This window comes from Manduca sexta, unplaced genomic scaffold, assembly GCF_014839805.1.
Source record: "Manduca sexta isolate Smith_Timp_Sample1 unplaced genomic scaffold, JHU_Msex_v1.0 HiC_scaffold_3241, whole genome shotgun sequence".
Classification (NCBI taxonomy): Eukaryota; Metazoa; Arthropoda; class Insecta; order Lepidoptera; family Sphingidae; genus Manduca; species Manduca sexta.
This window is the reverse complement of record NW_023594288.1, coordinates 788-14,097: the sequence shown is the minus strand read 5'-3', so window position 1 is coordinate 14,097 and position 13,310 is coordinate 788. Positions and strand designations below refer to the sequence as shown.

Below are 13,310 nucleotides of genomic sequence, written 5' to 3'. Positions count from 1 at the left end.
GGTATTTTAAACATACCAGGCTGAATAACGAATGCGTCAAACTAGTTCTGTTAATCAAATTATTGACTTTAATAATGAAGTTTTAATCAAACAACCTATATTCGAAGGTATCTGAACTTGACAACTTATTTTGGACAGGTTCACCTTCACATTTATCGACTCATGTCTAACTGTTGAAAGGTAATACAGGATACAGATACTGATAATACCATAAATTGTCTCATATACCTGTGGTTTGGGTGTGATGAGTTCCGGGGCCCTGGCCGCCTTCCACACGTGCGTCATCAGCTTGTAGGTGGAGTCGCGCGACAGCAGCGAGCCGAACACATGCCGCTCGTCGCGCGTGCACACCCCACGGCGTTCGGGATGATTCGCGCCACCTTCTTTGTTATCCTTAGGACTGATGTGGTGGGGATTAGTAACTGAAAAGATATGTTCTTTTTTTAAATTTCAAAATCCTTGGGTATTTTGTGTGTGTTCTTTTTTTAAATTTAAAAATCTTTGTTGATTCGCCACGGTGAAGATTTTATTATGTGTCAAATATTTATCTCCTAAATGAATAAGAATTTACATTATTGTATAAGTGCGTCTTATTTTCGCTGTTTCAACTGAATCATTATATTGATTGTACCTACTATCATTTTCAATCTCGATAAGATAATGATTCATATTCGACGATGATTTTTAGAAATATCATTGTTGTCTACGCATCATGTTTTTTCGAAAAAACAATCATTATTCATAAATCCATGTTTCCAGAAGTTGTTCTATATTTTATGTATAATCCGCGACACGATATTTGCGCAAGTGTAGGGTCAGAACACGTGTTTGACACGGTAAATATTTTGATCCAAATCCGATATTCGGATTTAGGCCACGTGCACAACGAACGTGGACACGATATCGGATATTGGGAACATGTGACCAATGTGTAGGTTAAAATCCAATGAAGATCGCCTACGCGCGAGTATTAATCAATAGTAATTTGACTTTCGACGCAGACTTGATACCGACAGCAAAGCCGTTTGAGACAAAGCAAAATTATATTAAAATGCTTAACACTGCATTATACTCAGATGAAATAAAAATGCAAAAAAGATTTCTTGTCATATGGATATTTAACAAAACTCAAAGCATAATAGCAAAGTTGGCCTAAGCTGGTTGAATTGTAGAAATAGTCGTATACAATTGTCATGTTGGGTTATAAAAAATGAAAATCCGAGTTAGACCGCTTTGCACTAACCACCTCAATTGATTACTATATACACTTATACAACAATAAACATCTAAGATACGTTAATATACACTTGTAAAGTTGTTTTATTTTACATACACGCACGCCTTTTATCCCCGAAGGGGTAGGCAGCTGCAACTGGCACCCACTTTCGCCGTGCGTATTCCGTCCCATGATGTGATAGGGAACGACCCTATCGTCATATCGGGCACAAATTTAGACTTCGGGCTGATATTGAATAGAAAATCCCACTAACTTTTGCCCGATCCGGGATCTAACCCGAGACTTCAGCACAGCAGTCGTTAATACAACTATGCCACCGAGGCAGATCAGTTTAATTTGAATGTTATATAATTCGTGGTTGATTCCGTTACGGTAAAGAAAAATAACAAGGCTGTTATTAGTATGACGTAAAACTGATTGTAATAATTACTGCAACAATGTATGAAACGTAAACATCGAATATAAACTTGTATATCATCACGCCTTTTTCCCTTTTAGGATAGGCAAAGGTATAGCTTGAAGAGGTAATATCACGAAATGAACGAATGATGACGAAATGCCACATTTCGTCAGCTTTGTAAGGTCCCATGTAATAGGGATGTGATACAGTTATTGTGTAGAATGCCCAATATCCAAACCCAGGCATCGAACCCCTTCAACATACACAATATAACTATACTAACGAGGCAGTAGGAGTTATTAAATGTATTTTATTGAATATGAATATCTATTTGCATATATTTAAATACAAACAACGACTTTTAAGTAATATCCATAATTCCACAACACAGGACGCGAATTTATTAAGTGGCGCATGTAAATTTTAAGGTTATTCATTACAATTATTATTTGTAGTAAGTAACAACATTTTTTATTTGTTTCTATACTTGCCTCCTTAATAATATCGTTACAGTTATTTCAATTGAAAACCTATTGTAGTAAAATTAAAGTATATTTTACCGCGCTCAACTAACCCAGCAGGTTTCATTTAAAAGACGAAATAACACCGTTTTTTTAACAACTTTATTTTTTTCTATCATCAAAAACATAAAGCCTGTACTAAAACGATTACAATTAACCAATCAAAATAAGGTATAACGATACACAAATAAGTACATAAAATCAGCTGACCTTGGTAACATATCCGAACACGTTCGAGTAGAAAGCGAAGTAATTCTTAGTGATGTAAAGATGGCCTTGCAGTAAGAGATCACCAACCAACGCGCACGAGTAATCTGCAAAGTTAAACGTACAGAATACATTGAGTTGTTCAAGTTCTTAATGTATCGGTTATTGGCCTTAACTTTATGATGAAATTGTGTCATTGAATTAACCCAGATCGTGTTTGGTCGAGTATCGGTGGCATACATGTAGAGAAATTTACAGAACATCTAGCAAAAATTATATGATATTGGTAAACAAAAAGATAAAACAAATCGGGCCTGTAATAATAAATAAAATGAAGTCAGACTGTTCTCTCTTTCTATAAAAGATTATTATTGATATTTATAAAATCATTTTATTTAAATCAGTAAATAAACACTAAATCCACTAATATAACTTAACATTTTATACCACATATTATTAAAATTGTAACCAAGTCATAAAATAAAGAAATAAAAATCCATCCCAGGAAACAGTTACTAATTAATTTCTAAACTAGAATAATCACCGTGTTTCGCTACCAGTTGCTAGATATAGACTAGAGAAAAACCTGAATAGACACCTATTTTTTAACACAAATATAACGCTGCTGAACCACATTCATATGTAAATTATCGACATTTTAGAAACATCCGACACCGATATGATATCATGAGACCTTGACAAAATAATTTTAAATTCAATTACATAATAATTTCAAAATACAAAATTCCCTGACAACACATTTTATTATCATCTATTTGTTAATCAATATTCACCGTCATATTAATTTAGCTACGTAGAATTTGAATTAAGAAGCCAAAAACTTCTAGGAGGACAACGATAACCTTGTCGCTTTATAAATTAAAGAAGAAGGAAAGGCTTATGACCCAGTTCGCCTTCACAATGCCAAAATAGGCTACCGTCCACTCCTGACGAGTTAGTTTTTTATACAATGCAAAAATTATATCCATCTCGCAGTTCAGTAGAAATTGAATCGAATGAAATACACAGTATTGAGCGAGGCAGATGCAACAATATAATAATCAATATTTAGAGTAAGAATAGAATCAAATGCAAGTCCTAGAGAACCTACGCAGAATTTGAAATGGTAAACGCAGATGCAACTCCAATTTTAGAGGTGACAAGTCAATATTGGCGGGAAGGCGTAAATCATTGGAAACGGATCGTAATTCAACTAAATGGTATACCGTTATTTATGGGAACAGCATAAAATGTTTTATAATTTATGAAGCAAGAATTCATAAATTTTGCAGAAATGTTACAATTTATCGACATTTAGATGGATGGGCGAAATTATTATTTAAAAAGAAAATTGATATGATGTCCATATTTGTTTACAATTCATCAATATTTTAAGTATTAGCCTCAACTGCTTTCTTGCGTTTCAAGGTCTAACAATATCCACACCAAAACATAACAATTCATCAAAACACAGTGTACCAAAAATAGAATAAGATCAGAATACTTTATCAAGACTTATCCGTGATCTCCACTTTATATATGTACTCAATATGGCGAGCACTGATCAATAGTGTTGAAAGCTTTGTGAATCAAATTTGTTGATGGTACCGTTTAATAACATTAGTAACGTCTTCTACCACCAAGGGAGCTACTACCTCGTCTCGTCATTAAATTAAATAAATGGCAAGGACATCACAAGATCGACAGCTCGTTTATTTAAATTTGCTTGACAAAGTTCACGAATATTTGTGACACTTAAATCAAGCGAGCTATTTGCTCGTCTCATAAATCAGTTGAACTTACAATTGAGCACCTCTCTTCTGGCCCGACCTGCGGGAAGTGTCTCTGGAACTTCTTCTGTCGCGACTTGCTTGGCTGTTTGCCTTCCGTGGTATCGCCGGTGGTGGAAGTGACGCCGATCGCCGCCACCCGCACCGACGGCGCCGAGCCCGATAGAGGCTTTATGGCATGCCTAGTGGACAAATTGAATTTGAGCACAATTATCAATCAAGTTCGTACCTTGATATCAACAGATTAAGTTTTAGTGTTAATAGCAATGACAATAATTGTTACTACAAATATAATCTATCATAACGGCAATATAACAGAAATAGCTAAATTTTATTTTATTTCAACCACTCCCAACAATTGAATTGACATCTTTTTAAGTCTTTTCGTACAGTCGCTTCAAATCCCACAGATAGTCTATTTAGTATTACTAATTACTACATCAATAATGCTGTTAATTTTGAAATAAATACAAACTACAACTCTGTAGATTATTTAGAGGAAGCTTTGCTTACTTGTAAACTATAAAAATAATACAGTGGAGCTTTTCACAGCAATTATGTTAGCCCGACAATTATTACAACAGACAACAGAAGAGACATGACTACTTTTAACAGTTAATGTTGATATTTTTTCTACGAAATGTTGGCATACAAAATTTCATACAATCATAAAGCCATGAGTGTGAAAGTACATTGTAAAAGTCGTAAGTGTACCTAATCTTAGAAATGTAAAAAAACCTATGTATGGCGTGAATTACACAAATACCCTAAACATACTTCATTCATTGGACGACTCATAAAATTCATGTAACATTTCTAGAAATCATGAAAGGATAAACTCTTAAAATTACTATATCGTATGATATATATTAAGGAAACATGACTAATTCATGGTCACGACAACGCACGGCGAGGAAATAAACTCTAAAGAAATCCCCGAGGTCGCACGGGCCATTGAACGAATGCAATCAACAATTAAAATAAGAGCCTGCTTTGTAAGTGCTCGAAACGCAACACAAACCTAATTTAGAATGACCAAAATAAACTTACGGGTTTCTCATACAATACATTTCTAGTGACCAACAAAAAAACTATCGCTTAATAATGCGGTGTAAATGGGCAGCCTGCGGTGGTCTTAGAAATCTCATCGAACGTTTGGCAATACGCCAATGAAGATCGGGCATCGCGAAACGTTGATCATCGCGGTCGTAACTAAAACCGCAAACAGCGTCCTGAATGACTAAGAGATTCGCTTTAACCGTCCACGGACAAGTTTGGGTTTTTTTATTTCTCTGCTATTATTTCGAGCGAGCATCGGCGCTTGGCACATGCGCCTACACTTAATTAGCATTGACTTGTTGTGTTATTTGAGTGTTAAGTTATTCTTGTAAGCACTTCGAACATTGTTGTCAAATAAATTGTAATAATACGCAACGGTGTCGAAATCAAATGGCTAAAACGGTAAGCATTTGAAAAATTCACCATTCCACTCATCAATAAAAATTAACGTGCGTTTATTCCTATCCAAATATGAGGAAACCTTTAAAATTTACGACGCCCATACAGCCCAAATGGCGGGCTGATATATCTGGATAATTTGAGCTGAGCGGTCTTTTACGACACACGAAATTGCGCTCTAAACCCCAAATAATAAATTCCGGTCGGCAGCAACGATGTCAATGGGCACTGGCCGTAAAAAAACGAATGAAAAAAGAATAAGAATAAAATCTGGGAATAACTGTTTACTTGGGAGGCTAAATTAAATTTCACATTCGCGTTACGTTTAATCTTGTTTAAATTAGAGAGGATTTACAAACATGAAGGCAATTACGGGAATCTTAAACGTTAATGAATATGAAATCAAAGGGCACGTTATATGTACGACGCATCCTGTGTACACAGAACTTGGGGTAAACGAAGCTCATTCATGTTTCAGATTTCGTGCTAAAAATATGAATTAGTATTTAACGAGCTGGGAGAAACCGATGTATTGTACCAGATCCAAGTCATCAGTAGAAATATTAAGGTTACTTTATCTTATGATTTATCAATTACAATTAATGTTCATAATTTGATTAACGTTTAAATAGTTATTGTAGTCAACAGTGGCGAAGGGTGAAGTTTTCTGAAAGGTGAACACAACATATAGGTAATTGCATTAATGCGGTTTTCAAATCGTTCTAATAAGTTACATACATTACGAAAGGGAAGCCGGCAGGAATCGAGTTATATGGACCCTTTGCACTTCCTTTTCGATGGTAGTCATTCAGAATATTAGCAATTGCCTTTATAACTCCTACAAGAACTCTTGTTTCACCTACAACTTCAAAGAGGACTTCAACAGTATTACATAATATCATAACACGAACTATCCAAGTGTTCACATATTCAGATTATGTTATCATTCCTTCCTGTGGAACTACAATAACAGAGCACCTAAGTGTATAGTAACTGCATTAAGATTACGATGGAAACATAGCTCTGTCCATACCCTGCGATATCATAGTCGATGACACAACGGACACAATGACCGATCGACTTGTTGAACATTGTTTATTGAAAGCGGACGGCGCTATAGGCGTCAGTTCACAGTCAAGTTTGCAATAAATATTCAGAATATCAAATCATTGTTGGTGTTAATATATTCTAGAACTTGTTTATTGGTGGGAAAGCTACTTAAAATAAATAATGTTGTTTATAAGAAGTATCGGAAATACAAACAGCAAGTGAGGCCATCGGAAATGTCTCAAGATTAAAAAACAGTTTATTAAGTAAGAACTGTGGTATTTAACTATTGGTTTAATTGTTGTAGCTTATATAAAACAAAGTAATCAATATCTCTACTAATATTACTAAGAGGAAAAGTTTGTAGGAACTAATCTCTGGAACTGATGAACCGATTTTGAATTTTTTTTCTCTGATAGGAAGTACTTTACTCCTGTAGGCTACTTTTTATCCCGGGAAAATAATTATGGAGGCAGAGCGACGAGTAAAAGCTAGTTTATATTAAACAAGACCCTACATATTATAATAAAATCCACAGTCAGTGTTAATTCCTAGAAAAACATGTCCTATAATGTAACTCAGTCTCGAAATACAAATAAAAGATTAGCCTAACTTTTTTAAACAATTTCATTCTAAGCAAATACTACAAAAACTAGGCGACAAAATAAAAACTACTGACCTAAACTTGAATTCAAATACTGGAAATATAAAACAAACTAACAACAAAAAATTTGCTCTTCTAGTTGAGACTGAAAAAGATTATTTAATAAATTGGAAACTTTTGGTTCAATAACAAAAGAGATTACTTAACTCTAATTGAAGTGAAAAATAAAACCATAATAATTGTAATACTCAAAATTACTTCTAATCTAGGTCGGAAAAGCAAAACAACAAATCTTATTTCATCATCATCAGTCATAGGATGTCCACTACTGCACATGCCACCTAAAGATTTCCAGATCGACCTGTTGGAAGCGTCCCGCATACAGAATTAGTTGTTAGTTAAAAGTTGGATGGATCATAAGCTGCACTCCTTATTATTAACAAAGCAAATCTTATTATGTTTAATCGAAATTGACAGCCGTGGTTATGGGATCATGATAAGGACTATAAAATACTAACTACTAACTAACCATATAAAAAATATCTTAACATAATAGCCAAATAGTACTTAAACGTAATAACTATGTGAGATAAGTGTATTGATATACGTTAAACGTTGGACCGTTTCAGAAATGTAAACATAGATCTAAAGCTTTTTATGATCTGGTAATTCCACCTTTCTGTCTAACGCATTTAGACTTTATTAGTTCCTACGCTATCAAACTATCTATTTAATATAATAAATTCAATAATATAGAACAATAGACATATGCAGAACTAGAACGAAGAAAAGAAAGAACTTTAAATTAAACAAAATGTACAAGACACATGATAATATCTCTTGCACTACATTGACCAGAATTCCTAAAAATAGAAAAGTACGTACTTTTCATGAAGAACACTCCCATTATGGACGTCGCACAACCAAGACGCCAGACTGCGATGACTCGAAATAGACTGACCAAAAACCTTATTCGTTCCAGGTTATATGCATCCATACGCAATTGGGGAGCGAACACGAAAACATTTTAAAAAGTTTAGAGAAAAACAGGTCTTATTTCTCATGAGATAAGAGGAATAAGATCAGCCAATGGTCTAAATACATAAAACATTATGTGACGCGCGTATCTACGCAAGTTATTGAATTTTAATATGACACGGATAGCAGGGCGTGGAGTATTTAGCATAGGACTGGCCGGCGCATTCAATACTACATATGATGGTACTTTATCTGTGTGCAGATAACCGTCATCAGACGGATAAACTTGTTTGTCATTCGAAACTGCATAAAAATAAATTATATTTCTCAAACTACTGCATGAGCTTTTTGTTCGATTTAAATGTTGTTATTTTAGAAACTTTCCAATTTGTCGAGGGTCTTGTACCTATATCACCGTTCCTTCAAAGATCTTGAGCCATCTGATACTGTAAATGATACGCCATAACTCATGCCTACCATCAAGTGACCTACTTACTGCTTCAACCACAATAAGAAAATTCAAACAAACAAAATTATTCCTAGTATATCCAAAATTTGATCTATTTCGAATATGTAATATCTTTTCAAGGAAATCAATACATTTTCCTTCAACTTCCAATATTCTTGACCTCAGTATGCAAAATACAGCCATAACGGGTTACACTTGACGTATAGACCAACGTGACAGATTTTGTTACGCAAAAAGCAAGCAGAATGTTTACGACATAAATAACATAATTCATTGTCACATTTATTTTAAAAAGCTTTTGCTCGAAGTCTTTACGCTTGACGAAGTTTATTATATTAATTGAGTTATTTCTAACCGTAACCTTCATACTAAATGACTAATTCAAAAATGTATGTGTACCTACTTCTAAGTAATTTACATTCTCACTTGAATAAAGGTTTTATTAATTATTCTGTTGGTTTAGGTATATTTGTTTGTTGTTCGGCATTTTTCTTCCTTGAACCTATCCCTACTGTAAATTATAAAGTTTTTTTTTTTATTTGTTTTTGAACGTGGTAATATCCAAAATTACTGACATTCCGACAAATATTTTTTTATTTAATAATAACTATTATCCCCAATATACAACCTGCTTATACAGAGTCAAATATTTTTTAAAATTTTAACCAATTCTATAAAATTAAAACTTTACTTATGCTTACTACGAAAGAAGTGAAATTACGCTTATTCAAAAATCAGTATGTGGAACAGAAAAACTTTCGATTCAAAACATTCTTGATTACTCATGGCATGCGTTGTTATAATCATTTTTTGCACGAGAACAAAGTAGTTTTTTGTTACAAGTTTTAGATCAAATAGGTACGAAAAGGTTCAAAACGGCACGATCTCACCAAAAAGCTAGGTCACAAAGACTTGAGTATTACTGCAAGTAAAGACATTATCCTTAAATAGATAGATTTTTTAGAGGCATGATATCAAAAACTTAAACTTCTAATAACATTTCGAAAAATACCAGCACTCCTGTTCAAGTTTGGGTAAGAAGACGCATAGTAACAATTCGCTGACGGTGTTTTCCACATAATAAGGGACAAATGTATTTAAATTTATTGTCATATCGGTCACAATTCCAAAAATAAGGAATATAAGTTAGAAAGACATCTTACCTACTCCCACGGCTGTTGTCCAGGTTGTTCAAGCTGCTTCCCCCGCTAGACTCATCAGAGTGTTCGAAGGAGGCGTTGTCAACCATTGTTATTCACTACACCCGATTCACAGTTCGGTCACACGCGAATCTCATACTGAGCTCCGAGAGGCCTGCTCCAAATTAGATCCACCAATTTGTACAGGCTTCGGAACGCGCTGAAGTAAACAAAACTTTTTTAATAACGAACGAATCGACGAGATTGGACAACTTTAGAGACATCGCAAATGAGTTCGTCAGTTCAGTCATTACTAGGTTCTCAGTTTAATTGCCACTGAAATTATATGGAATAAATTAAGTTATTCTAACACAGTGGCATAAAACAACAGCGCATTTATATTTTTGATGAAAACATAAAATAACAAATGCGATTTCATCACTTATGATTCATGACTTCGTTCACAAGACTTGACATTCATGGAAACAACTGCGCCCGTTTATACACAGGGAATGAAATAATGCCTCCACACAAAAGTGACCAATTAATGATAATACAATATCGTTCTGTATTAATTGAGAAGCAAGATGACATTGGCTAAACATCTCGACGACCCTCATTCATTAGCCGATTAGATAAGGTAGTTTTTGCTTACATGGAAATATTGGGAGTGTGATGCGCACGCATTGTGCCGTGAACGTTATACAATATATCATATCGTAATAATAAATCTAAATACAATGATGACACAGATGATCGTGCCCGTGCACCGGGCCGCGCGGGGTCAATGCAAATTGTTCACTCGCGCAAATGATCACAGTCCAAACCTGCATCAACGAATATTCGCAAAACTCAGTGTCGGCCGCGACGTGTACACAAAACATCACCACGTGAGTCCACCAATTCACTGTGCCGCGGCATTCGTAACACGTTTACACTCGCGTACAGCGGATAGAGAACACGGCGGCCAACTGTCACACACAAAACACAACACGTCGCTCATTCTCAGCGTTTCTGCGAACGAGAAACCTACAGAGAAACGTGATTTACAAACTATATTTATGAAACAATTACAAATTACGAGCTGCATAACACGCGCCCATGTAGCCGACTGTTACTGTTACTAACATAGCAGTACTATCTATCTAGTTATAATATCGATTGTATATCGAACACTCGGTAATTTATCGCAACGATAAGATAATACACGGCGAGCTAACCCAAACATAATGAAATAATACACTATCGGGTATTTTTCCGAGAGGCGCGAAGGATTTTTAACAAGAATCGAATGATCTTAGCGTTGTGCGCGGCGAGTTGTCGAGTTCCGCGTTTGCGGGGACGAGTTCGATAAAACAATCGAGTCCAACGACCTTACGTTGCTCCATCGCATTGGGACATACGAAAATAAATCACTAGATTGTATTCATATTTGTCGAAATCGAATGCACATCGAGGATGTGAGAGAAAGGTCGCAGTTTCTATTCCGAATGGAGAAGCCACGCGAGATATCTTTCACTTGGTATATAACGATTCAGCATAACTGGCATAACATTAGTAACTGCGAGAAAGTAACCACTGCCGTCCGGTGGTGTTTGTGTGCGTGTGTACATAGAATATTTAAGAGCATAATGATGGACAAGCCCAATTTCGGGGATCTAAACAGTCATTATTAACCATTTAAATAAAGTTATCAACATTAATACAGGACTGTTAATATTTGCATTAGCATATCATTAATAAGTTTAGAGGGACGCGAGTGTTCGCGGGACGAGCTCGAACGAGGACGCGTCAGGCCGACATCAACACTATCCGCGTTGATTGGACAAATGGGAGCGACTACATCGTACACAACTCCTGCGCATTCAATAACTAGGTGTGGCAACTTTGCCAGTGAAGCACTATTCCTAAAGTCACGGTATAAACTATTTAGGAATAATAAATAGCCGAAATGTCTAGGACCATACTATATCTAAGTGGCAATCATCCAAACCCTAAACATTTTTACGTTTGTTTCTAGCAAACATCGTAATGGACTTGCGCATTTATAATATTAGAAAATTAATCCACGATAAAATATATAAAATCCAATTATTTCGCGGGCGATTATAATTACTAATCCACGATAAAAAAATCCAATGTCAGCGATTAATAATGTTAATAATTGTTAACTATAACAAAAAGCAATTTTATATTTAGGTCTATTGGTAGATATTGTGGATTTGTAAACAATATTTAGTTACCAAGCAATTTTGTTGGAATAATACAAACGTCGATAAATACAAAGATAACAATATTTGCGTAAGTGATATTAATTTATTAAACGAAGCTGATGACGATCGAAACTTGTTTAGTTAAAAATTGAACTAAGCTCAATATTTCATTTATTTTTATGCTTAGAAATGAATGTAAACAAAATTCAAATATAGAACACGTGTAATTCTTAATTCATAAGACATAGGCACATCGTCTCAAGAGGCACCGCCACCGAATGCGATCATAAATTTATTCAATAGAACGGTTCCAAATACAAATAAAATAACAGTAACTGTCTATACTGTTGATACTGCGGTACAAACTTGAATATAGCAAATCATTGTTTTAACCTCACAATGTCATCGTAGGTAGGTACTGATAGAGAATAATGACGAAGAGTGAGGTTTTATTGCGATTGGACCAATTTTTTATAGATTTCAAATCGAGAGATTTCGATGATATTGATAGTAGATAGAGAAACTAAAATATTAGGATCAAAAAAAAGATTGTGGCTTAGAAAATGTAGGAATATAATAAAAACAACAATAATTAAGTGGAGTTTTTAATTGTAACTTGAATTAAATGATTTACCTATGCGTAACCAAAACCATTCTCTCATTTCACCAAAAAGACACGAATAACTGTCAATTGGTTTAGTGCCTTCAGGTTGCAGGAATTGTACGCCCAACTTCCTACCTTCTACATCTCAGTACTAATTCAAGTTGACTTGTAAAGAATACTGTAATATGAGTCTGCTTATACAATAACATTGTATAAAGGTTGAATAATAAAATGTGGCACACAAGGACCCTCTTTGGGGAAGTCTTGTCGAAAAAGAATACGAAGCAAATAGACTAAACAGCTTTCTTACTTAAATAAAGACTACCATAACATTTAGTAGTAAACCAGCTTTGCTAGCGGTTTCGGCCGCGTTAGAGTTTATCCGGGATAAAAGCCCCGCTATATATTTTCCAAGGATGTAGCCTAAAGTAGCCTATCCTCTTTCTCAACGTCTCGAACAATCCCCATAACAAATTTTAACGAATGCGTTCGGTTACTTTTGAGTTTATTGCATTCAGTCAGTCAGACGTGGCGGGGGACTTTGTTTTATGATATCTAAGGATCTTCAAAAGAATACCTACTCCTACATTTGTTTTATTGTATAACATTAAACCAACTCATACACACTATGATACAATAGCTA

The 13,310-nt window shown here is 34.9% G+C and overlaps 1 protein-coding gene across 4 annotated transcripts; it reads right to left on the bottom strand.

Annotated features, from left to right (window-relative positions):
• Positions 1-228: 228 nt before the first annotated feature.
• On the bottom strand, positions 229-10,954 carry LOC119192829 (the record flags this gene model as incomplete). 4 transcript variants are annotated; one of them, XM_037446585.1, is given in 5 exon segments in its annotated part: positions 229-422; positions 2,369-2,472; positions 4,169-4,337; positions 9,875-10,070; positions 10,506-10,954. In XM_037446585.1, a coding segment is annotated over 1 exon segment (57 nt), but the record flags the coding sequence as incomplete, so codon positions are not given.
• Positions 10,955-13,310: the final 2,356 nt, after the last annotated feature.